Source organism: Marmota flaviventris, chromosome 1, assembly GCF_047511675.1.
Source record: "Marmota flaviventris isolate mMarFla1 chromosome 1, mMarFla1.hap1, whole genome shotgun sequence".
NCBI lineage: Eukaryota > Metazoa > Chordata > Mammalia > Rodentia > Sciuridae > Marmota > Marmota flaviventris.
Window position 1 is genome coordinate 137,370,626 of NC_092498.1, and position 26,851 is coordinate 137,397,476.

General features: G+C 47.2%; 1 protein-coding gene across 3 annotated transcripts in view; it reads right to left on the minus strand.

Moving 5' to 3' along the window:
* Positions 1-26,851, minus strand: part of P2rx7 (purinergic receptor P2X 7) — a 45,564-nt gene that overhangs the window by 16,736 nt on the left and 1,977 nt on the right. Inside the window, exons 1-8 of one of the 3 annotated variants that reach the window (XM_027949115.2) lie at positions 16,769-17,006; positions 13,167-13,335; positions 12,009-12,077; positions 8,495-8,567; positions 7,321-7,420; positions 3,396-3,476; positions 2,333-2,462; positions 848-984 (exon numbers count right to left, since the gene is read on the minus strand). In XM_027949115.2, coding sequence (XP_027804916.2) covers positions 848-984; positions 2,333-2,462; positions 3,396-3,476; positions 7,321-7,420; positions 8,495-8,567; positions 12,009-12,077; positions 13,167-13,335; positions 16,769-16,884 — 875 coding nt within the window. In that variant the 5' untranslated portion in view covers positions 16,885-17,006. Of the gene's footprint in view, positions 1-847; positions 985-2,332; positions 2,463-3,395; positions 3,477-7,320; positions 7,421-8,494; positions 8,568-12,008; positions 12,078-13,166; positions 13,336-16,768; positions 17,007-26,851 lie in introns of those variants that run through there. The other 2 variants (XM_027949114.2, XM_034636770.2) reach the window with 2 other exon arrangements.

Here is a 26,851-nt window from a genome sequence, read left to right on the forward strand (position 1 = left end):
TAGGCCCATGTGAGAGGAATTAGACAACAGAATGAGCAAAAAGAGTAATCCACAGTTAGGAATGGAACTCACTGAAGCAGGTGACTTTGAAAAAAATAAAATAAAAATCCTAGAACTAAAAATACAGCCATAGAAATTTTCAAAAATCTAAAAGTATATGATAAAAATGTTCACAACCTTTGATCCAAGTATTCTGCTTCTAGAAATTTACCTAAAGAGATAATCTGGAATTCAAATAAAGATTTTTGTGCAAAGTTGTCCACGTAAAGTTATTTAAAATAAAAAGAGTAAAAATAGCCAAATGTTCAGTGATGGAGGAATGGGTGAGGAAGTCAGGAGATGAGAGGGAAGGAGCATTAGTTTGGAGATAAGGTGACCTGGCCTAGATGTATGGCTCTTAGTTGAGGGCACTGGGCAGATCATTTAACCTTTCCTGGCTTCCCCCCGCGGGGGAGGGGTGGGGAGGTGCTGGTGAGTGCCTGGTTTGTACAAGACCCTTCCTAAGCTGCAGAAATGTTGTCAGTACACCCCACATGGAATGTTGTGATCGTCAGTGTAATGGCCACAAGGAATCTGAAGTGTCCTGGGTGTAAAAATAATTATAAGAATAACAAAATCTCATAGAATACCAAAGTATATGTGTGCTATGATCTCTTATGAGCCTCACAGAAGAATTGGTACAGACCAAGGAAAATTCACCCTTTTTCTGTTTCTCAACTTTGCGTTTGATTTACAAAGAATGTACTTCACACCCAGCTCTACTGGACTGACTACTAGGATGCAGCTCAGCCCCACCAGGAAGCTCCCTGGGGCCAGCTGCTGAGAGTCTGACCTGAAGCCCTGTTACCTGAAGTTGTAGCCAGGGTACAGGGACTCATTGGTGGTCTTGTCATCAAGGCGACGGAAACTGTATTTGGGTCGGCAGCGATGGGACCAGCTGTCCAGGTTGCAGTCCCAGTAGATCTCAATGCCCATGATCCCTCCCTGGGGGAGTCAACAAGAGGCAGTCTCTAAGTTGGCTGGAAGTAGGTTACGCAATCACCAGACATCTCCCTGCTCAGGGATCAGCGCTGCAGGAAAGGTTTTTTCTTTAAAGGGAAAATGCAGATTAAGGTTTCTGAGCCATGAAGGTGAGCTAGAATACTGGGGCAGTCCCAAAGGCGTCTCCCTGTTCTTCCTCTTATCCAGGACACGCCACCCTTAGACTTAGTCCTAAAATACAATTTTAAACAAACCTTTCCTGCACTCAAACACCTTTAATGACCCCCAGCCCCTATTAAAAATAAAGTTGAATCTGGGAACAGTGGCACAAGCCTGTAATCCCAGCCACTTGGGAGCCTGAGATAGGAAAATTTTATGTTTGAGGCCAGCCCTCAGCAATTTGGTGAGACCCTCAGAAACTTAGCAAGACACTGTCTTAAAATTAAAAAAAAAAAAAATTAAAAAGGGATGTAGCTCCGTGGTAAAGTGCCCTGGGTTAAATCCCCAGTAAACCTCCCCCACCAAACAAAGCAAAACGAACTTGTCAAACTGGAATTCAGAGCACTTAACCAAATATCTCTTTTGCATTCTCTCTCCATGATCCCTAGAGGAAACTTCTGGTAGTGTGAGCAAATTAAGGTCTTGAGCTAGGGAGATAATCCTGGACCCCTGGGGCCTCATTTTATACATGCTCCCTCTCATGAAGATTAGTGTTTTGTGAAAGGAGAGGGAATAAGGAGCCAGCATGACCTCTGAAGCAAGGTGCCTCACTGCTGGCTCTGAAGATGGGGGCAGGGAGTAAGAACCAAGAAACACAAGGCAGGAAGCCCTAGAAGAGGGAAAGGCGAGGACGTGCTTCTCCCCAGAGCCTCCAGGGGGAGCATGGCCCTGCAGACACCTCCACTTCATATCAGCAAAAATAATTTTGGACTTCCCTCCAGAAAGAGAAGAAAGTGTGTGTTGTTTTAAGCCATCCAATTTGTGGTCATTTGTTACAGCAGCTACAGGAAGCTAACACCAAGCAGCTCCCTCCCAGCATTGAGTGTTAGATGACTGAAGTGATGTAGATGTAGCCTCTGGCAAATACACAATAAACTGAGCCATATTTTTTAGGCCCAGGGGTCTGAACTCTTGATATCTTTTTTTTTTTTCCCGTTAACATTTTTTTTTTTTAAGTTGTAGATGGACACGATAACTCCATTTTATCCATGTATTCTCTATGTGGTTCTGAGGATCAAACCCAGCCCGCACAAGGTGAGCAGCCGGCACTGAGCCACAACCCCAGGCCCATCTCTTGACATCTTTCATCCTCTGACACCCATCTCCACTGAATAAAGACAAGTCCACCCACCTGGATTGCCACCTCCGAAAAATTATCTCCTGTTTCCTGGAAGATGTCTCCTAGCCGGAAAATGGGACATTGTGGATTTTGAGTCTTGTGAAAGGTACAACTGATGTTCAACCCTGGCAAGATGTTTCTCCTGTGCAAAATTGAAAGCAAACAGACATTTCTAGGAAACCGATCCATCTCATTGGAATGAGCCAGTGTGGCTGCCAGGCTCCACAGAGGGTTTCATGACCCCTGCTCCTGGGAACCCTGTGAAGTGCCCCACACACTGTATCAAGTTTGGGCTTTCTGACCAATAGCATATGGCAGAAGCCACTTCCGAAGACTGTGGCTTCCATCTTAGTTACTTGCTTTTTCACTTAGTCACTCTCTCTCTCTCTTTTTTTTTTTTGGTACCAGGGATTGAACTCAGGGGCACTTGACCACCGAGCCACATCCCAGCCCTATTTGATTTTATTTAGAGACAGGGTCTCACTTAGTGCTTTGCCATGGCTGAGGCTGGCTTTGAACTTGAGATTCTCCTGACTCAGCCTCCAGAGCTGCTAGGATTACAGGTGTGCACCACCATGCCTAGCCACTACTTTCCTGAATTGCTTGCTAGCCACCATGTCCTAAGGAAACACATGTGATCCTAGGGTCAGATCCTCTTGGTAAGGAACAGAGGCCTGCTGTCAATAACCATATCAGTGAGCCTAGAAGGGAATCTTCAGCCCCAGTGGAGCCTAGAGATGACTGCAGCCTTGTGACAGACTGAATTTAACCAAGGAGACCAGGACCTGAACCAGATCCACCCAGCAAATACATTTTCAGATTCCTGATCCACAGAATGAGAGACAATAAGTATTTGTCATTTTAGAAGGTTTCTTTTTTAAATATTTTTAGTTGTAGATGGACACAATACCTTTATTTTATTTATGAATAAAAGATCGTGCTGAGGATCGAACCCAGTACTTCACACATGCTAGGCAAGCACTCCATCACTGAGGTACAACTCTAGCCCTAGAATGTTTCTTTTTTACACAGCTGTAGGTAGGTAACTGCTATACCAGACATTCTGGGCACTTACGTGGTATAGTTGTGGCCAGGGAAGTCAATATTGTTCTTGATGAGCACAGTGAAGTTTTCAGCGCTGCTCAGAAGTGCAGGCCTGGGAGAGAGAAATAAGGATCAGTGACCACAGAGACAGGGGGCGCCAGTGAGTCAGTGAGACCAGGGACTTCTGGTTTTCTGCTTTAGCCTTGGGGATGAGATAAGAAAAATGGATGCAGCAATCTAATAGAGAAAACCTTCCAAAATTCTCTATGAAGGCTTTCAGTTTCTCCAAGAATTTCTTCCTTCTTGAGACCCCATAGCAACTGTGTCCCTTCTGTCACTCTGATATAATTGTATATTTAGTTACGTGCAGTGGTATTTTGGTAAATGTTTAACATCTTGTCAGGGACTAGAAGGAAATTCTCCTTCAAAGATTAGCCTGACAGCCCCCTGGGAGACATCCTGCCTGGGAGGCATCCTGCAGCTACTTATCTCACCTGAGACATCCTGCGGCCACCTATCTTCCTGAAACCTATCTTCCTGAAACATCCTGCGGTTATCTCACCTTGTGCAGACATCCAGCAACTGCCGATAAGAGAGCTTCCCCATCCCCACCATATAAATACCCCTGTGTGAGCAATAAAAGTTTGCAGCTTGATCAGAACTTTTGTCTTGCTGTCACCTTTCGTGTCTCTTGTCCCTTCATTCCTCCCCATCTAGGTTCGCTGCCCACGTTGATGTGTCCTGCCGGACGGGACAACATCTATCACTCTAAGGAGAAAAAAAAGGCTGATATGTATTTGCTGATTATCATGCTATAAATACTCCTACCATAGCTGGTTTCCAACTACCAAAGGGATATCACAAACTTGAATTTGGGATGGGCTGAGCATAATTGGCTGTGAACCTACCAGCCAGCTCCAGCACACCCCTATCTGTGACTCTCTAGGCCTAGAGTTCCTTCAGGGCTGGCACAACAGTTTTCTAATCCTGGCATCCTCAGCCTTTAGACCAGGGCCACACAGACAGACAGCTGACTGCATTAGTCATTTCTTAGAGGCTGAGTAGTGTACAATTCTGTGAGTTAGAGGAAACCAAATTCCAGATGACAGGAAGCCACCCACCATCCTTTCATCCCTTCATTCAGCAAACGCTTTTGGTATTGGGCTTGGAACTGGGCAGTGGGATACAGTGATGAGCAACTGTCAACATTTCTGCCCTTTTGCACTTGACAGTTTATGAAAGATGGAGAACACTAGCTGTGAATAGAAAGGCTCAGCTGGCACCCTGCTGCCAGCTGTGTCTGAGTAGCACAGGAAGGGGCAAAGGCAGGGCACCAAGAATGGCCTGCCTTTTACCCCAGGACCCAGTGTTGGTTGTGTGTGTGGGAGCTCTGTGTGCAAACCCCATCTTTTTGCCTGTCCAGCATCTACTCCCCTTTGGATGGTACAAGCTCAGTTTTCTCTCTTTGGAGAAGCCAGCTCTCCACTGCCATCCAGAAGGGTTCTGTGGGGATGATTACTTCCTGTCTATTCCTAGGGTTCTGCATGGGCATGTGACCCAGGGCTGGCTAAACAGTGTGGTCCGTTCCCCTTGGCCTTTGGGTTGGTTCAGAGATGGTCACATGATTTAAGCCAACGAGAACCATTTCTGGGAACAACTGGCAAAGAGAAACTCTTTTTTTGCTGGACTGTTAGTAATAAGGATAGTGTCAACTTGGAATTCCCTGGACCACAATGCAAGGAAAGTCAGAATTAAAGAAAGAATAATTAAGAGAGGGGTGGGAGAGGAAGGAAGCAGGAAAGAGAATCTCATTGACATCATTTGAAGCCTGGACCAAGCTTTGCCTGAAGCCAGGACCTCTGGATGTTTTTGATTTACTGGAATCAAAAACACAAGCCAGGGGCTGGGGTTGGGGCACAGTGGTAGAGTGCTCCCCTAGCAGTGCAAGATGCTGGGTTCTATCCTCAGCATCACATAAAAATAAACAAATAAAATAGAGGTATTGTGTCCAACTACAAATAAAAAATATTTTTAAAAAAAGCCAAAAAGTAACACCCCTTTTTTTTTCTTTCTGAAGTCAGTTAATTTGGATTTCTGCCATTTATATTGAAAAAAAAAATTCTCAGGCATGGTGGTGCACAACTGGAATCCCAGCAATTTGGGAGGCTGAGGCAGGAAGATTGCAAGTTTGAGACTAGCCTCAGAAACTTAGTGAGTCCCTGTCTCAAAATTTAAAATGGGACCAGGGGCATAGTTCAGTGGCAGAGCACCCCTGGGTTCAATTCCCAGTACCGCAAAACAAAATCAAAAAAAGAAAAAAATCTTATTTACAACAAATGCCTGCTGTGTGCTAGACTCTTACCTGTAGAACATTCTAAACCTCACACTTCCTGAGCAGCACTCTTGACAATCAGAGGACTACAGGATCCAAAACTTTAAGGATCAAAGCTCTTCATTGCTTTCATGTGACATTTACAACATTCTATCTTGAATTACAGATCTCTGTGCATGTGTCTTATCTCTTCTATTAGACTGAAAGAGCCCTGGGACCTGCTCCATACCTGAACTTCTTGTGTTTCACATAAAACTTAGCAGTCATCATCACATGTGAAATATCTAGTGCCTACTACATGGTAATGGTGAATGGCAAGATGAGCCATCTTGGCTAATTCATGTAGCACACCGGAAACTGGAGAGCTGTCAGATCAGCCTAGGGCCAGGCAGCTGGAGACGCATGCGGTATTTAGCTGATGAATGAGTTGGTGGCAGAGTCAGAATTGAAAGCCAGCGCTAAGCAAAGGGGCCCCTTGTCTTGAACTAAGAGTCACTTGGGTGTGGGAAGATGTCCCACCCACAGCTGGGCAGTTTCTTCTGTGACCAAGAAACTTCCCTGACCTAGAAATGAACCCAGTTTAACAACTGTGGGCCAGACAGGGCGGCCCTGCCTCGGCATTGGGGACCTTGGCCTGAGCCTTCTACACATCCCCTTAGGCAGTTTTTCCCTTGCCCCACACATGCTAGGAGAGTGGCCCTGAGCCACTTTGGTCTGGGTAGCTGCTAGGCATGTGTGCTATTTAAATTTAAATTTAATTAAAATCCAGTTGCTTACCTATCATAGCCACACTTCAAGTGGTGGCTACCACATCGGGCAGCATGGCTACTGCCTTCCCATCATTGCAGAAGTTCTACTGGACAGTGCTGGTCTGAAACTAGCACACTTCCCGGGTAGATCTTACGTGTGCGTGTGAGCATGTGGAAGCCAGGCATGGGGCTCACTTCACAATGCACAAGTATTGTTTCATTTAATCCTTACAAACACCTCATGAGGTAGGGGCAGTTATTATTCTCATTTCACAGATGAGGAGACTGCCACTCAGGAAGGTTAAGTCACTTGCCCAAGATCACACAGCAAAGGTGTACTAGAAGCAAGATTTGAATCCAGGTCTTTCTAACTATTCTCTGCTGAAATGCATCAGCCCTTGTGGTTTCTAAGATTTAATATCCCAACCTGTGTGTTAAAGAGAAATATCAATACAGGGAACCACCAAATCTGTATGTCAGGTGACTGTTTGAGAAGATTCCTTGCCTCCCCTCCCTTCTCTTTCTCTCCCTCCTCCCATTCCATTTCCTACCCTTACTCACTCAATATGAACACTGGTGTATCAGAACAAACGCTGCCGTGGCACTAGAGGAGGAGTCTGGAGGTGGCCCGGAAGGGTGCTCTGGGTAGTGGTAATGCACCAGCAGGTACGGAACTATTCTCCACATCAACAACAGCGCCAACTTCCCAGGGACAGTGGTTTGTGCCTAGAGTGCGCCTGGCCTGGGGACCCTGAGGCAGAAAGGCCCAGGGCTTTGCGGGCTGCTCTGGGAAAGAAAAGCCCAAGTACCCTGGCAAGGTGTCACCTGGCCACTGCTGAGGGCCACCTTGTCTGCTCCCCATCCGTGCAACTCACCGGGGGGGCTTCTCCTCCACCGCCTCGGTGGGACACCAGGCAGCAACTTCACAGGTCTTCTGGTTCCCTTTGTACACTATACACCTGCCAGTCTGGATCCCTGTGGGGTCGAGAGGTGAAGAGCCTCCGATGTGAATGGAGGACATTCTCCAGGGCAGGCGTCATGGACACCACCCAAGCAGCAGCCTCCGCTCCTGTGGACCCATCCTCACCCCAAGACAAAGCAGATGAGCATGACACTGAACAGTAAGCCCTTTAGAAGGGACCAGGCACATCCATAGGGACAGGAAGCAGCTTGGTGGCTGCCAGGCACTGAGGGGAAGGAGTGGAGAGTAGCCACAAATGGGGATGCGATTTCTTCGTGGGGTGGAGTGTTCTGGAATCAGCTCAGCGAGATCTGGGTTCCGTTGGCCCTTTCGTCTTCTTTACGATGAAAGATGCCCAAGAGGGGAGCTGAGCAGCATCTCCTCTCGCCAGGCACAGTGGTCTAGCACTTGGCTCCCCAGGTGGGCATCTGAGTCCACCCACGGGGCACACGGCCTGCCAAGGGATGTGCAGAGCCATGGAATGAACATGGTTCACCTTCCCGAGCATGGGGAGGAGAGGGAGGATCCAGTGAGCGGCAAGCCACTGGCAAGTGGCCAGATACCAACTCAGATACGGTGCACTATGGAACAGAAGCCACTTGCACACGCCTCTGGGGAGGGTGTGCATTATTACCACTGACAGTTTTCTTTTTAAATTATTTTTTGCAGTATTTTTTTGTTGCATTGTCTAATACCTTTTTAAGTTAAAGCATGAGATTCTTCAGGCAAGTATGGGTTTTCCCCCAAGTTCCTTGGGAGTTTAAGCTCCATCTTGGGGAATTTCAGGGAGAAAGTTCAGAATACTTAGATGATGTGATGGGCCAGGTGATTTTTCACCAATCACCTCCTGGCAGGCCAGGCTCGGAGGAACTTCTCTGGCTGGGAAATTGAGCCCAGTCCCTAGGCTGTAGCTGGTCAGCCTTGGAGAAGGCCAAGGCCTAGGACAGACACGGGTCCACCTGTGGCTTCGTGGTGGTGGAAGAAGGCTGTAAAGCCAGAGGCTGAGGACCTGAATGGGGCACTGTGAATGTCACCAAGGTGCCAGATCCCCTCCCACCCTGGACTCCAGGAGAAAACCCAGAAGGTACCTTTGCTTTGTGGGTCCATCCAGCCCTTTGTACAACCCCGGTCAGAGGAACAGAGTGTCCTGCGAGTGGGATTCTGCAGGGAGAAGGAAGGGGCACTGTGTCATTGAGATATGGAGAAATCCGTGTCTGGCCACACAGAAACCCACACACAGTGCTCATGGTAGCACTGCCCACAAAGGCCAGAGAGCGTGACCAGGCCAAGTGACTGTCAGAGGTGAATGGACAAATGACATGTGGTACATTCCTTCGTGGACTGTCACTCAGCCGTAAGGAGTGAAACACCAACCCATGCTATGTCATGCATAAACCTTGAAAATGATGCTGATTGGAAGAAGCCAGACAGACACAAATGTTACAAACTATACAATTCCATTTCAGGAAATGTCGGAATAGGCACATCCATAGGGACAGGAAGCAGCTTGGTGGCTGCCAGGCACTGGGGGAAGGAGTGGAGACTGGCTGCAAATGAGCATGTTCTGGAATCTGTGATGATGGTTGTATAGTGTTGCTAAGAGAATAAAAAGTTGTTTCCTTTAAAGTGGTGGGCTTTATGGTACGTGAATTAGGATTCAATAAAAAATAAAAACAAATAAGAATGTAAATAGCAGATGTCAGAGCAGCCAGGGGGCCACCTTCAGCAATGGCCCTGCAGGTGGAGAGCAGGTGGCCTGGCCCAGGTGGCTCTGTGGCTCAGAATTGAGCAACGCAGACAGGTGCCAAGATGCAGCAGGTGATGTGGAAACAGGGGTCATCAGCCAGCACTATCTCCTGGCCACAGAAAATGAGGTCAGTTGTGTCTCAGGGCTGAAGGACACAATCAGGAAGAGAAGCAAGATGGCTTGGTCTGGGCATATCTGACTCTACTCTCTGGAACAGATGCGCCAGCCAATCTGAGAGTGGCCAGAATGTGACACAAATGTGGAACAGCCTCTGCTCAAGGACCTCTGGGCAGTTTGTGGCTTCTTCAGAAATTGAAGGCAAAGACCCAGGTGCATCTGGCTTCAGTGACAGCTGCTCCCTTTCTTGCTCCCTAAGCCTCAGTTACCTCATCTGTAAGGGGAGACAGATTTGTCTACGTAGTCACCATGAAGACTATTGAGTTATGCAAAGAAAGGCCTCAGCACAAAGTGCCGCTCAGTGAGCTTTGCTTGTGCTTTTCAAACTCTGCCACGTTCTCTTTTCTTCCTAGGCTGCCTTCTGTCACCCTCCAGGCCCCCAGCTTCTTCTCCTTTTGACCCCCCGCCACCATGAGGCTATGAACCCCTTCAAAGAGCCCTTGGACCACAAAGCCTGGTCATATCTTTGCCTGACACTTAGTAGGTCTGATGAACATGAAATAAATGAATGAATGATCAACCTCTGTGGCTCACGGACAGTTACATTTCCATTATGAACTGCAAGGAATTCTTAGGAAAGAAGATAAATTGATTCACTTTTATTTTCCAGAATAAACTGTAAAATTAAGAAAAAAGTTAGTTTTATTTTGTGAGTATTATGTGGATTAAAGATGGCCACAAATTCTCGGTCACCGTCTAGGTTGAGAGGTGGAGTATTCCCCTGCCCCCTCCGAAGCTGGGTGACCTGACTGCAGAACCAGCAGAAGCAGGACAAGTAACACAGTGCCAGCTCCAGCCTCAGGCTTCTGAGGGCCTGGAACCTTCTGCGTTTGGGCTTTAGGAACCCAGTGCTGCTGTTAAGTCACTACGCTGCTGGAGAGAGCATGTGGACAGACCCTCCAGAGAGGAAGAGGTGCCCAGTCATACCCTGGTGCCAGGAGAGCCTCCAAAGAAGGCCAGCACCAGCTGCTCGTGAGTGTAGCCCCTCCACAGACCCCAAGTGAGACCAGCAGAGGAACCGCTGGCTGAGCCCAGGCCACCGTGGAACTGTGAGAGTCACACAAGGCTTTGAGAAGCCCACCAAGTTCAGAGTGGTTTGAAGAGATAACTGGAACATTCACTCATATAGGACTCCATACACCCAGGGCTTGGCCACGATCCCTGGGATGACCAGAGATAGAGTAGGTGTCAACATGCAAAGAGAGGAGGCGACTGTCCCATTACACTGACCCGAACCAGCTGGTTAAAATCCCAGAGAGCTTTTCTGGGGCTCTCTGGGCCAGCAGTGCCTCCCTGGAGCTGCTCAGAGTGACCTCCCATCTGCAGCAGAGGAACCCCTAAACCCTAACAGCTCCATTTAGAATGCCACAATGCACCGTCATGTCACAGGCGTCTGTCTGCTCACTTGTTTCAGCAACCTTGAGAGCAAGGTTCTGAACACACCAAGGCACAGAGAAGTGAAGTCGCCCATGCAGTCACCAGGTCAATAAGTCAAGCTGTGAACTGTTCACAGTCTGCATCGAGCCCGGGCTGTTCCCCCTGAGCTGTCCTTAACTTCTTGCAAGTCTCAGTGACATGAAAAGTGTCTTTGAAAACATGGGGTTAGAGTGTGACATAGAGGTGACCAGACTGAAGGGCAAAGGAGAACTAGGGCTCCCAATTGGCCTGGAGACTGGGTGCTGCTGGGAAGGGCGGAGGAAGGTGAGTTGACCCAGGCTGGCTTTGGCTGATTCCTCAGAGCAGGGCGCTCGCGGGGAGACGGGGAAACGAATGTCCAGAGGTCTCTGCAGGGGGCTACTCACTGACATAGACACCAAGGGTACGTCAGTTTGGTCCCAAGTTTGGGTACCACGGTGACAAAGACTGTACAAGGAGTAAGCATGTTCACTGGAACTTCCGGACACTCAGAAAACTAGGCCTCGTGACCAGAGGGATGGGTCAGGACCCGCATGGCCAGGCTGGTTCTTCTGCCCGTGGGCAGAGGGCCTGTGGAGATATGGCCACCATGGCTGCTTCCCTCAGTGTTGGGAATGGTCCCTGGTATAAGGCACAGGTGTGTCCCCAGAGAGGGGAGGAACAGGTAAGGCCTAGTGGTGATTCATGGGTACAGACAAACTTAAGAGAGCTAGCCTTTCATCCCGTTGGACAGAGCAGACTCTGACTGTGAAGTTGGAGAGAGGACATTTTCCAGAGGGAGGTAGGGGAAGGTCAAGAGCACAGAGGTGGGAAGATTGTGTGGGGTGGTGGGGGTGGGGAGGCCTGATACAGAAACGGAAACTCTTAAGAAGAGGGGGAAATGGGCCATCTCGAGCTGCTTGCCACTGTTCCCTGGGACCCACCCTGCAGACAGTTCATGGTGGACCTTGGCAGGAGAAGCTGTGGGCTCCAGTGACATGAAATCAGATTTGCAAATGCCAAGAATCATGTTGCTGAGATGCCCAGGAAGCTACCAAGGGAAAGAGCAGGTCTCCAGGCCACTGCAGCTGGAGGCAAGGAGAGACCTACAGTGCTTTTCCAACCTTCTTCCACCTACCGCCCTACCTCACCACCCACCTCACGGAGGCAGGTGCTCAGTAGACATCGGTGGGCTGACTACATCCTGGCTCATCCCCCTTTGTCTTCCCTCCCAGTCTCCTCCAGGAACTCTTATCACCCACCCCCACAGGTCCCCTCCTTACCTCAGGGCACAGCCGCTGCTCTTGGCCTTCTGTCTTAAGAAAGTTTGTCATCACAAAGAAGGAGTTCCCCTGCAGAGCAGAAGGAGGAGAGAAGGGAACAGAACAGCTCGATCACAATGACCCCGCCTGCTGCTGAGCTCCCGGCGCATCCCTCTAAGCTTCTAGAAACCAGGGTCCGTGGGCACATGGACTATGCCGGGGGCTTGATAGCAAAGCTGGAGGAGCCGTCCTGCTGGGCCGAGGGGGAGCAAGGGAACATTCAAACAGATTGAGCAGTCATTTCCAATCCAGCCTCAAAAGCGGCCCTTCATTTACTTGCCACCATAAAATCCCATTAAACCGAGACTCCGGAGACCTGGGGAGGCGGGGGCGGGGTGGGGGCGCAGCTGAGCAGGCTATTCAGTTCTCCAAGACTTTAATGAAAGGGCAACAGGACATCCTGCCAGCTGGCCGATGGCTGGATTTTAACGACCCACTGTTAAGAAACAAGCAGATAGTGGCTTGGCCTTGATGGCTCCCGCAGCTGCAAACATGCCCTTTTGTTCCTCCTGTCCCCCATCTGTCCCTGGGCATCCCCACACCCCTCTGTAATTTCTCCTTTTTGGGAACTCTGCTTTCAGTCTCTCTGCTTGGTGGCCAAGACACTCCTGTACCTGTGCCCTGTGACCCATGCCTGCTCTTCTTTCTCACCTACATCCTTCTTTGGTGTCTAAAGGATATGAATGTTCCAAAAATGGCCTCCTGGAAGTCTTTTGGTGACAAAAGGCCACAGAGACAATGCAGAAAGGCTGGCACTCTCCAGGCGGCAATTTTTTTTTGCCCTGGAGAATGCAGGCAGACCTTGCTGCCTAGTGGCCCCGGTTCTGAAGAGCCGTGCAGGTGTCAGTATACACAGAGCGAGAGGGAATCAGACCATGTTTGAAATGCACCAGGACACGCTGCTATTTTGAGAAACCCTACAGGACTTGATAGAGCAAAGAACTATCTTCTTTGAGCTGCTGGATCTGACCCAGTTTTTCAATTTTTAGGTTTTCTCAGTAGGGATTTTCACAGAGCTTTTAAAACAGGGCCAACGTTCATTTTTCTGGAGTGGGGCTGTAGGTCCCAGGGGAAGGGCGCGAGGCCCTGGTGATGGTTTCCAGGGATGCCGATGCTCACCTGCAAAGGGAAGGTGTAATCCGCAGTGTCGAAGACGCTCTGCACTGAGCGCTTCACCCCGTTCTCCACGACTTCTGCCGTCACCTCTGCTATCCCTTTCACCTTGGTGTGCACAGAGCTGATGACAGGCTCTTTCCGCTGGTACAGCTTGTCACTCACCAAAGCGAAACTAAGTGGCAGACACAGAAAGGTATCAGTGGCTTTCTCCAGGGGGGTCTGAGGCCATGATTTGGGATGCAGGCCCTGAAGGCCACATCCTTTCGAATGCTAGCCCTGCTTCTTGGTGACTCACTTTCCCTCTCTGCAAAATGGGAACAATAGTTAAACCTACCTCCTGGGATCACTGTGAGGCTCAAATGAGATAATGTGTGCAAACCCCCTGGTGTAGCATGTGCTGCATGGTGGGCCCTTGCTGCAGAAAACAGTGGCCCCCACTCCTTCTTCACTGTTACCTAGGATAGATCTGCATTAGTAGGACAGCTTCTCAGGTAATAACGTGCAGCTCCAGGTTGCTTCACCACCTTTGTCCTGGGCTCAGTAACACGTCAGCACCTTCCTATCTAAGACTGTGTCTGGCAGGTCAGCAGCCTGACCTGCTTTCAGGAACCCACCTGCTTTATCAATAATGCTGATAATAGCAGATCCTCTTTACCAAGCACTTAGATATGCCAAGTTCTCTAAATGTATCAACTGTTTTGATTCTCACAGCAATAAGAGATAGTGACTGCAATCACCACTCTTTTGTTGGTGAGTAAATGGGCTCAGAGAGGCGAAGGAACTTGCCCAGGGTTACACAGCTCATGGCAGAACTGAGGTCCACCATTAGTCTACATTTTGCCAAGAGCCAACCATCCTACTGCTGGGGTGGGGGGTGGGGTGGAGGGAATAAGTGGAATTAATAATTAAAAATCGTAGGTTCTGACTGGTACCGTGGCACACACCTATAACCTGTAACTCCAGGCTGAAGCAGGAGGATTGCTAGTTTAAGGCCAGCCTGGGCAACTTATCAAGACCCTGTCTCAAAATAATAATTTTTTAAAAAAGGGCTAAGGATGTCCTTCAGTGGTGGAACCCCTGCCCAGCATGCCTAAGTCCTGGGTTTGATTCCCAGTGTTGCCAAGAAACAGATAGATTCTATCCCCATTTTTCTGTTTTCCATGTCTCTTGTTGTCCTGAATAATTAAGAGCTTATTTTAAATGCTTTGTTTACACATTCAGCATCTATTTATTTTGTCCCTCCTCTCTGCCCAGCCCCTGAGTGAAATTCTCAGGCCATAAGTCTAAGTCCAGGGTCGCCCTCTTTGAGCTGACCTTGGGAAGCCAAAGCACAGTAGACCATGACACGCTCCCAGCTGTTCTCAACCCGGCTGAGCAGTGAAGTCACCCAGGAGCTTTCAGAATCGCAGCTCCCCAGCCCTGTCCCTGGAGGTTGATTTAGACAGTCTGGGCAGTTAGTTAGACACTTGTGTCTTTCTTAAATGTTCCTCAGGAGACTATAACGCACAGCCATGGGCCAGACCTGCCAGGAGACTTCTGAAAAGACAGTCCATGCTTGGCAACAGCAAGTATATTTGGAAAAAGGCATTTTCTAGGGCCCAGCTATGGCACTCTTAGGTATCTGCCCCTGAGTAGCTGTCACACGTGGGTCCACGGAGCTACGTACAAGAATGTTCATGCAGCGTTGTGAGAGGAAAACTGGAAATAGCCTGAATGTTCTCAAACATTGAGTGGATAAATAAATTGTTGGATTCACGATGGGAGGCTCTGCAGTAGTGAAGAGTGAGCTGCCCAGAGCTGCCTGGTCAACGAGGAAGTAACACAATAATGCCGAGCAAACACAGCAAGCTGCAGTATGGTCAAAAGCCTGAAGAAATCCAAAGCAATGCTGTGTACTCACAAATACTCAAACAGGAATGTCCATAGCAGTGCTATTCACAACAGCCACAAGGTAGAAATAACCCAAATGATGAATGGATAGACAAAATACGGTCTACAGATACAATAGAATACTCTGCAGCCATAAAAAAGAACGTAGTACTGATACATGCTAAAGTGTGGATAAACAATGTTCCACCTCAAGAACATTGTCTCCTAAGTGAAAGAAGCCAGACACAAAGGTCATCTCCTATGATTCCGTTTATATGCGAAACATTCAGAAAAGGTAAATCCACAGAGTAGACTGGTGCTTGCCAGAGGGGAGGGGAGTGAGAAATGAAGCGTAACACTTAATAAATATGATATTTCCTTTTAAGGCAATGAGTGTATTTGGGTACTAGATAGAGGAGGTTGTTGTAAACATGGTGAATATACTAAATGCCATGGTCTTGTTCACTTTAACATGGTTAATTTTATGTTATATGAATTTTACCTCAAAAAAGAAGAGCTAAAAACTATATATTTTTACAGACATTGTCATGTCTGTAGAACTATCAAAACAAACAAAGGAATGCAAACAGCACATTCAGCATGATTTTATAAGGAGAGAGGAAAGAATGGGATGATGGATGGGTTTTCAGGGAGCACAACTGGGTTGGTAATGTTTTATTTCTTAGATCACATGGTGGCACATGAGAGCTACGTTATTCACAACACATGCCAGAATTTCTATGACATTCATTTAGAGAGAAAAATTGTCAAGGGCTGGGGATGTAGCTCAATGGGAGAGTGCCTGCCTGACATGATCAAAGCCCTGGGTTCAATCCTTAGTACAACCAAAACTTAATAATGAGAAGAATGAAAGAAAAAGAAAGGAAGGAAGATATGGGGGGAAAATATGTTGGGCCTAGAGATCCAGACTTGGGACTAGTCAGCACACGTGACACAGATAACACTTGTTCAGTAACACATCTCCCCCAGCCCCAAAACACATACATGATAATGTAATGATGTGTTTTGAGTTGGACATTGCAATATTGTCCCAGAACAATACTGGGTCAGTTTGACCCACCACTGGGGGAGCTCAATTCTGATCTCTCTCTGTGTTCATTCCAGAATGTGCAACTTGTTCTAGATCAGCTTTAATAGAACCTAACAGTCTCATAATCAGAAACCTGTCTTTGTATCATGAGGAATGTGTAAATTTTAGGAATTAAAACATGCCAGAGCTTTATCAAAGAAAAAAGAGGGAACAAAAGAGAGTTTACAATATTCTGCCCTTTGGAAGGAATATACTCATGACCTCCCCAGCCGTATTCTCTTGCCCTTGCTTGGTTACTCAGATAAGCCATGTCACCTCTCTGGGCCTTGGGTTTGATCCCTGAGTGAGGGGATAACTCTGGGCTCACTAATCCCCATGTCCTTTCAGCTCTAAGAAGCTGTGGTTCCTTGTTCTCTGCAGCAGGCAAAGCCTCTGGTCCCTGGAACAAAGAGGGCATGAGGGACAGGGGATTTAATTGGGCCTGGAAGGATGGGTAAATGGATGTGGGGAGAGGAGAGCTGGGGAGAATCTGGCCGAGAAAGAAAGCTGACATGAGAAGAGCCAGGGCCATCCCAGGGGCTCCCATAGGCCATTCCTGCTGAAGAGGGGGACACTGAGTGACAGGCAGGGGGAGGTGAAGGGAGGTGGGCTGTGTGGCCCTTGGCTGGCTCACAGCCTGACTCACCATATGTAGATGCAGGTGCCCACCAGGAAGGTGTTCTTCAGGATCCCAACCCACACACTGTGGATATGAAGGACTCTCACGGACTTATACCCGCAGAGCTGGCCCCCGGACAGCATGGCGAGACAGTTCTCAGAGCTGGGCCAGGAAGAAGTGCCTCTCAGCAAAGTCTGTCTCTAGCTGAGAGAGCCTGGGCTTCCTGAGCAAAGGTAGCTCCAAAGTGAAAGGAGAGCCCTGAGCGTGAATTGCTTTCACATCTGTTTAACTCATGCCCAGCCCAGGGCCTGACTACTGCGCTCACTGTCTGCCCTCCACCCGTGTCACCAGGAACATTCACACAAGCATCTTCTCCATCTTCTCCCACCCAGGGCGCTAGCTCCTGAGGAGGAACATCTGGCCAAAGGCCGCACACATTTACATCTCCGCTCCCTTGTCAGACCACAGAGAACCACTTCATGCTTCCACCAGCAAAGCAAGAGTGAGCACACCGCCTTTTTTTTTTAATATTTATTTTTTATTTGTAATTGGACACAATACCTTTATTTTATTTATTTTTATGTGGTGCTGAGGATTGAACCCAGGGCCTTGCACGTGCTAGGCGAGCGCTCTACCTCTGAGCCCCAGCCCCAGCCCCAGCACACCACCTTTTAGGAGGGTCTTCACAAACTCGGTGGTGGCCACGTGGGCTTGGCCGAGAGGGTCAATGTTATGGTCTGAATTAATCAATACAATTAATAAGTTATAGATTAATAATATAGAGACTAATAAAATAGTAAGTATAACCAATGACTCCATCTTTATGGTTCCCGTGTGAAACTGTTATATAAGCTGTTTTTAAGAATTATTTAAAAAACTGGTTTTCTGTGCTTCATATATCTGCAAATGCACTTGAACCCAGGATGTACAACCACAACTGGGCTTGAACCCAGGATGCGGTCGTCTGACTCTGCTCTGCTCACTGTTTTTTTTCAGCCCTTGAACCCTGCTTGCTTGCAATTTGCAGATTTATAGGATGTGCTATTCTTCCTTAAATATGGGAACCACAAACAGCCTGGTGCGCTTCTATCAGAAGGTCGTTTGGGCATGGCATAAGTGTCCCTCGCCAGGGAAATAGAGGTAAAATAAAATTCTTTGATTTGTTTCAAATTTTCTAAGTCTCCCCAGAACAGTCAAGGGTCTGGACAGTGGGGAGGTGCTGGCCTGAGGGCTCAGGGAGATTAGTGTGGCAGAGAGGAGAGTTGCAAGCAGCATAGAGCCATGTGGAGTGCAGAAGGAACACAGGACAGGGCTGGGACCAGAGGGGTCAGACTTAGAGCTGAAAGGACTAGGCTCCAAGTAAGAAAGGTCTATCAATCAGAGCAGCCTCAGAACAGAGCAAGCGTTCCTGTGATTGCTCATTGGTGACAATAAACATAACGATGATAATGAGGATGATTTCCACTTGTTCCATCAACTCCCCTCCTCTCCTGTCTCTTCACCATCTTCATTTAAATACCACATCTCATCTTAAAAATAAACCCTCGCTCAGTCCTGCACTCTTATACACTGCTCCATGCCTCTCTGCTCCCCTGTAGCCGAGTCTTTTGAAAGAGTGAGTCACCACATCCTTTTCCGCATCTCCATTCACTCCTCCACCCACTTTAGTCTGGCTCCCACATCCACCACTTCTCCAGGGCCTCCCTTGCCAAGTGATTTCCACTAAATCCAGCAGACACGCCGTGGGCCTGATCTTCCTGAGATGGTTGCACAACTCTAAGTGGCAGTGGACACCAGTGACCAGGTACCACTTCCCTCTTCTTCCCTTAACTTCCAAGAATCCACAGTCCCTTGACTTCTTCGATCTCTGTGGTTTCCATTCTCAAAATCCTCTGGGGACTTCTGTGCTCCCTACCCCTGAAGGTTAGTGCTGCTCGAGGTCTGTTCTAGGGCTCCTTGTTTCTCTTGCTGGCCAACTGCAGCTTCCTCTTGGGGTTCTACGTACCATCTGCATGCTGGCCATAGAGAGACCTGTATCTACAGCTCTGGACTCACGCGTCTAATACCATCAAAATAAGCCTGTACAGGTCCCAGAGGCACCTTGGACTGGGTGCCTTTGGTTTCTCAGCTCATCTTCTACCCCAAACTGGCTTCTTCCCCTGCATTTCCTATTCTGGGAAATTATTCCACCACCAAGCAGGAACATGGCACACTGCTGGACCCTCATGTCCCTCTTCCCCCTCATCTACTCAATTACAAATACTGTTCTAATCTTCCTAAAAGTTCTCTACTCTAGCTACCTTTCTCCTCTACCACTGTCACCTCCTCAGCCCAGGCACCCACCCACTCCCACCTGGGTGACCCAGGAGTCCCCTACACGGTGTCCCTCTCTATAGTTTTGCCCTGTCCCATTCCCTCTCCACACTGCTCTAGTGAGAGCAGGGACCTAGGTGAGGTGCTCAGGTCCAGTCCCGGCTCTACCTCTGATTAGCCAGGTGACCTTAGGCAAGGTATCTAAACCATCAGAGTCACTGTTCCTTCTTCTAAAATAATAAAGAGAATTCTATTGGCAGGGTTTCTAGTTCTATATAATTGAATCCATTTTGCTGAGTTTAGGAAGAAAACGATCTAAAAAAGGCAAATCCATAGAGGCAGAGAATAAATCAGCGATTGCCTTGGGATGGGCAAATCCTGGGGGCAGGAGCAGGGAGTGGCTGGCAATGGGCATGAGGGGTCCTCATGGGGTGACAAAATGTGTTGAAACTGAACTGTGGCCATGGTCACACAACCTGATAAAGTTACATAAAGTCACTAAAGTGCATACTTAAAATTTTGAGTGATCTCATAATATGTAAATTATACCTCAATAAAGTTGTGAAAAAATAAGGACAAAAACAGTTAGTTTAAAGGATGTTAGGCAGTTCACATAATCTCTGAGGGCTGAATCAGTTTTGCGCAGACACCACACAGCCTGGAACAATACCCAGGGAGCAGGCGCTGTTCTAGAAAAAGATTTCTGGCAGCCACAGCTCCACCCTTATGTGGGAACTCACAAACAGGGAGCAGCTCATGCCAATAGTGTTTGGGAATGGGTGCCAGATCGCAGCCACTGCCACTCCTTGCATGAGGATGCCATCAAGGTCACCTCCTATAGTATGCCGCATATATGGCCACAAAGATATCAAGTCCTAACCCCTGGAATCTTATTAGGGAAAAGAGTCTTTGTAGATATGATTAACTGTTGAGCTTATCCTGGATTATCCAGGTGAACCCTAAATGCCATCACATGTGTCTTCATGAAAGGGACACACAGAGATATTTGATGTACACAGTAGGTCCTGTGGAAGATAGAGCAGAGAGAGAATGGAAGACACTGGTCTTGAGGACTAGAATGATGTGGCCACAAGCCAAGGGACACCTGCATCCAGCAGAAGCTTAAAGAGGCCAGGAGCAGATTTTCCCTGAGAACTTGTAGAGGGATTATGGCCCTGCTGACATTTTGATTTCAGCCCAGTAATATTGGCATCCTGAACTGTGGAAGAATACATTTCTGTTGTTTTAAGAAACCAAGTTGGTACTTACTTGTTACAACAACCTTAAGAAACTTATACCTGGGCAAGAGAACAAGCAGAGGTCCATATGCATGTACAGGCCCCAGAGGCACCTCGGAATCATGTTTAAACATTTGAAAGCCATAACAAACTTTAAAATAAAATGAGTTTGCTCATGTATCCTGACAAATATACCTTCCTTACAACATGGAAGGCCAGATTCAAATTTAGAGTTCTTAGGCTCCTTAGAATTCTGTGTTAGAACATGGAAGTGCTGGTTAAAGAGGCTCCTGGTCCACAGCTCACACCTTCTCATCTCACTTCTGGCTCCTGCTGCACACTATGTGTATGACTCAGACCACACGCCCATACTCCCTCCATGCCTTCCACCTACAAGAATTGCCCACTGGCTACCCCTGGGCCTACAAGCAGGCTCATGGGCACTGTGGTGTGCTTTCAGGAGGCCAAATCTGGAAAGAGGCTCAGGGTCACTTAAGAAGAAAATTCTGGTGTCTTGGGTACCAGGACTATAGTGGGGTGGGTGGGCACATTCTGCCCCTGTGATGACAGAATTCTACAATGGCCCCAGGATGTCCGGCATCTTGTGTGTATACCCTGCATGACCCCCAGAACCTTGGGCTATGATGGACATTCTCCTCCATGACTAGGTTATGTTACACGGTACAGTTGACCTTGGAACAGGAGGACCATCTTTCTGGGCCCAACACAATCACATGAGTTCTTTAAAAGCAGACAGTTTTCTTCACGTGGTTCCAGGAAAGCACGTGAAGCCCAAGAACGATTATTCCCACTGTCGAGGCTTGAGGACCAGGAGGGCCACATGGTGAGGAATAAAGATGGATTCAGGATCTGATAGCCAGCAAGAAAACAGGGCTCTCAGTCCTACAGCCTCAAGGAACTGAATTCTGCCAGCAGCCAAGGAGCTCTGATGTGGCTTTTTCCTCCATCTCCAGGCAAGAACTTAGGGCCCTGACATCTTGATTTCCACCTATGGGGCTGCTTTAGATTCTATTGTTCAGTAACATAGAAATCAATACAGCTTCACATGCCCCATAATCCACAGGGAAGCTCACTGTTGGAAGAGGAACAGAGCAGGACCTCTAAAGCCTGGGGTGCTGGAAAGAGGATCCCAGGTCAAAAGGCAATACTTTATGTTCTTAAATTTGAATTCTGCTCATACCTACCACCCCATGTTGTTCCCTACATACCTAAGTGCTGCATGGTATGTAGACTGGAAAAGCTTGGGTCTCATGCTACATCCTAGCTGCAAAGGAGGCTGGGAAATTCAGTTGCAACCTCTATTAGAGACAGAGCTCGGAAGGTGGGATTCCTCTGAACATAGTTCTGGTGTTCAAGTCATGATTGCTCACTTCAAGAATCAGTCTTATAGGATTATCTGCAAAGGTCAAATAGGCTAACCCACATCTCATGTTAAAAACAGAACCTGGCACATGCTAAGCACTCACAGTGCTCAGCAGGTATTATTACATCTGACACAGAATGATTCCTCTAATATGAAACAATAGGTATAAAACCCTTAATGTTTTTTTTTTTTTTTATGTTTGAACATTTTCATAGAGAGATGTGGAGGTGCAGGGAGATGTCTCTCCATGCTCTCCCGATACCAGGGTGGAGCTCAAGGCTGTCTACACTCTGGCCCTCCTCCAGCACCCCTTAGACTCCCCTTTCAGGCACTATATTCTCTGGCCAGATGACATCCATGTGGTTCATAATCCTCTTCTCAGGCTGTGCTAATGGCCTAGGAAGGCTGAAAGGGTCCATCCCTAGGTGGGAGGCAGGGTTGCTACCATCCCCAGAAACCTGTCCACCCAGAAGCCTCTGCCACCGAATAGCAAAATAGGAAAAGTCCCCCAGGCAGCTTTTCCTAAAAGTCATTCACTTGAAAGGCCCTCACTTGCCAGGCACAGGGGTGCGTGCCTGTAATCCCAGCTACTCAGAATGCTGAGGCAGGAGAATCCAGGTTCAAGGCCAGCCTCAGCAACTTAGTGAGACCCTATCTCAAAGCAAAAAATTAAAAGCCCTGGGGATGAAGGTCAGGGTACAGCAACCCTCAGTTCAATCCCCAGTACTGAAAGAAAAAAAAAAAAAGCACAATGCATTTTTAAGGCGTTGTTTGATATTATTTTCAGTTTTTTTCCATGTTTTGATGTTCAACATTAATAAAAGGATGCAGCTCGATGGTAGGAGTTGGGGCATTTCTGGCTTGATGTCCCTGGCAATGCTGCAACGCCTCTCCCGGGTCCTGCACATGGGGGAGAGGGCATCGTCATCATCATCCACCAGAATCCTAAGTCTTCCTTTACCCCCAGCAAATCCACCAGTCCTATCTCCAGAGCACATCCCGCCTTGGCCCACGTCTGCCCAACTCTAACATCCCATTCCACCCATCGCCATTTTCTCTCATCTGGCTGACCTCAGCAGCCTCTCACTGGTCCCTACACCTCATTCTTGTCCCAACACAATCCAACTCAGCTCAGTGGTCTTTAGACACACAAGTGAGTCGGTTCCACTCCCGTGTCGGACTCTTCGGAGGCTTCTCTTGGCACTGAGAGTCAGATTCCAGCCCTTTCCGTGCCCTGGCCTCTGCTCCTCCCTCCTCTCTCACCAGGTTCTGGAGAATTCCCTCCTTCCTGCTGCTCCTATTTTACTTCCAGACCTTCCAACGACTACTCTCTTGGTTTTCTGTGTCACGTGGTGGGAGTCTTTTCCTCCTACGGGGGTCTCCTCCTGAAGTGGGTCTTGTTTGACCCCATGGCTCCCCAAACTCAATCACATCACCCAGAACCAAGGGTGGGTTGAGCATGTGGTGATTCTCCTCATAGTTCTGTTCCCAGGGGCCCCCGGGGCTGGGCTGTGTTGGATTTGCTCTTCCCTGGCTTCTGATGCCTCCACCACCTCTGTGGTGGCCTCACTTCTATTCAGCTGGAGGAGGTCCAGCCTCTCTTAGGGAGCTTGATTTAGATGATAACTTGGTGGTCACTAGCAAATCAAATAGAGGTCAAGTACTAGGATGAGTCAGCAGACCCCATGGGCCAGTAGAGAGCAGGGCTCCTAGGGAGACTGAGAGGGGCTGAGGTAAGAATATGAAGGACCCAGCCTCAGCAATGATCTGAGGCAGAGTCTCCACAGCCCAGCTGCAAGGCTGAGACAAACCAGGACTACAAAGTAGTCTTCAGAGGTCCCTGGAATTTCTGGCTTTTAAAATGACCTTGTAAGGTATATTTGTCTTTTTGTGTGTACCCTCTCCATTTCCTCCTCCCATTTCTTTTGGTAACAGAATTCTTTCTTAAGGCAAATCCACTGGGAGTGGTTCAGGGGAGGCTCACTCTGCCCTCTTCTCCCTAATTCCTGGCACAGGAGCCAGAACGTGACCCAAGGCTGACAATTCAGAAGACACCATCCCTTTAGCTATAGTGATTGGTTTAGGGATGGGACCCCCTAACTCAGATCTGACCAATCAGAGTCTTCCTTGGGACCTTCTTACCAGAGTTGTCAGGAGAGATTGGTTTGTTCCCCTGAAGCTGCTGGAGAGGGTGTGAGGATATGTCATCTTGCTACTTAGCCTGATCAAGAAGGAAACCACATACAGACCGTCCCCAACCAAGCAGTGATTGGACTTATGATTTTTGACTTTACAATGGTATGAATAAGCATTCAGTAGAAACTGTTTTTCTAATTTTGATAATTTTTCCCTGAGCTTTTTTTTTTAGTTGTAGATGAACACAATACCTTAATACCTTTATTTTATTTGTTTATATTTACGTGATGCTGGGAATCGAACTCAGTGCCTCACACATACTAGGCAAGCACTCTACCACTGAGCCACAGCTCTGGCCCCCAGCACTGTCTCTTGCTGCTGAGCAGAGGCTGTGAGCCTCAGCTCCCAGACAGCCAGCAATCACGATCACAACTGCGCTGTACGGTGTGCTGCTTTGCTGAGCTGTGATCTTCAATAGGATAGGTGTATTGAATGCATTTTTGACTTAGTATATTTTTAATTTTCAATGGGTCTCTCAGGACATAATTCTGTCATAAGCCAAGGAGCATCTGTAGAGCCAAACAGATTCGGGGAGAGAGCTCCACCCCAGTGACCTAGTTTAAACTCATGTTCATTCCTGTCTGAGGACAGCCCCATCTCTTTAATTGCCCAGTTTCATGATCCAATAGATCCCACATGGTGGCTTTGTGATTAACTTGAGTTAGGTTTTTGTCACTTACTACCCCAAACCCTGACTGACAGTCCTGGTCAGCATCCTGTCCCCACGATCCTACAGCCCAGCAAGCTGGAGCTGCCTGACGCCTCTCGTCGGTGCCTCCTTGCCTTCAACTCCAGATATAGACTTGGTTGGGAGAGACCAAGAAGCTGATCAGGCTCTTGCCTTATTTCTCCTGTAGCCAGCCCCTGCCTTGTTCACCGTGCTCAGAACTGAGGCTTCACTTTACTTCCTTAGCCTGGCTCTTTGCCCTTTCAGCCCAAGAGCCCCCCACTGGCTGCTATGTCCTAAGCAAGCTTGGCTTGTGTGGACTTCCGCTTGTGATCCAGGTCTGTCCTACCTGGTGCAAACTACCTCTCCCAGTCCTGTGGTCTACCGCAACACAGCTGGCTGAGTCCTGGTTGCCTGTGACTTAAGGCAGCATTCCCAAGCTGTGAGTATGAGACCCCATTTGGTGAAATGTTAATAGATACTCCATTAACAAAGAGGAAGAAAGCAAATTAGCAATATTTTTTCTTTGATTTTATATTTTTAAATAAAACAGTAAAACAAGCATTTTGTGAATGAAATTAAACCCCTATCTCTCACCCTGCATGAAACTCAACTCAAAATGGATCAAAGACTTAGGCACAAGAATAGAGACCTAGTGCTCAATAGAGGAAAATGTAAGCCTAAATCTTTACCACGTCTGCCTAGGATCTGACTTCCTTAACAAGACTCTTAAAGTGCAAGAAATAAAATCAAGAATCCAATAAATGGGATGGATTCAAACTAAAAATCTTCTCAACAAAGGAAACAATAACATGAAGAGAGAGCCTACAGAATGGGAGAAAATCTTTACCACACGCATCTCAGATAGAGCACTAATCTCTAGGATATATAAGGAACTCAAAAAGCTTAACAGAAAAAAAAAAATAACCCAATCAATAAATGGGCTAAGGAACTGAACAGATACTTCACAGAAGAAGAAATACAATCGATCAACAAATATATGAAAAAATGTTCAACATCTTTAGCAATTAGAGAAATGCAAATGCAAATCAAAACTACTCTAAGATTTCATCTCACTCCAATCAGAGTGGCAGTTAACAAGAATACAAGCAACAATAAATATTGGCGAGGATGTGCAGGAAAACGCACATTCATACATTGCTGGTGGGACTGCAAATTGGTGCAACCATTATGAAAAGCAGTATGGAGATTCCTCAGAAAACTTGGAATGGAACCGCCATTTGACCCAGCTATCCCATTCCTCGGTTTATACCCAAAAGACTTAAAATCAGCATACTACAGGGACACAGCCACATCCATATTTATAGCTCAACTCACAATAGCTCTACTATGGAACCAATCTAGGTGCCCTTCAACAGATGAATAGATAAAGAAAATGTGGTATATATACACAATGGAATATTACTCAGCCTCAAAGAAGAATGAAATTATGGCACTGGCCAGTAAATGGATACAGCTGGAGAATATCATGTTAAGTGAAATAAGCCAATCCCCCCAAACCAAAGGCTGAATGTTTTCTCTGATATGCAGATGCTAATTCACAATAGGGGGGCGGCTAGGGAAGAACAGAATTACTTTGGATTTGACAGAGAGGAGCCAAGGGAGGGGAGGGGGTATGAGGTTAGGAAGGATATTAGAATGAATCAGACATTATTACTCTATGTGCTTACATGACTACATGACCAGTGTGATTCTACAGCATGTACAACCAGAAGAATGAGAAGTTACACTCCATTTATGTATGATGTGTCAAAGTGCATGCTACTGTCATATATAATTAATTGGACCAGGTTTTTTAAAAGTGGGGGGAAAAGCACTTTGTGTAGAGTTATCTTTTTTTTTTTACTCTTTTTTTTTTTTTTTAACATTTATTCCCCAGGTGTAGATGGACACAACACAATGCCTTTTTTTAATGTGGTGCTGAGGTGAGTGCTCTACCGCTGAGCCACAATCACAGGCCCTAGAGTTATCTTTTTTATAGCTTTTTTTAAAAAATATTTTTTAGTTGTTTAGTATTTTATTCATTCATTTTTTTGTGGTTCTCAAGATCAAACCCAGCACCTCGCACGTGCTAGGTGAGTGCTCTACCACTGAGCCACAACCCCAGACCTCTAGCTTTTAAAAAAAAAAATTATACATAAATTTGTTAAATAGTAACTGTGTGAAATAAATAATGATAATCCTAACAATGGTGTTTTAATAAGGACTAACACTCCGACAGGGGCTTGTTATGTGCTACACATCTCTCTAACAGTTTTGCATTTATTAGTCCATTTAATGGTCCCAACAAT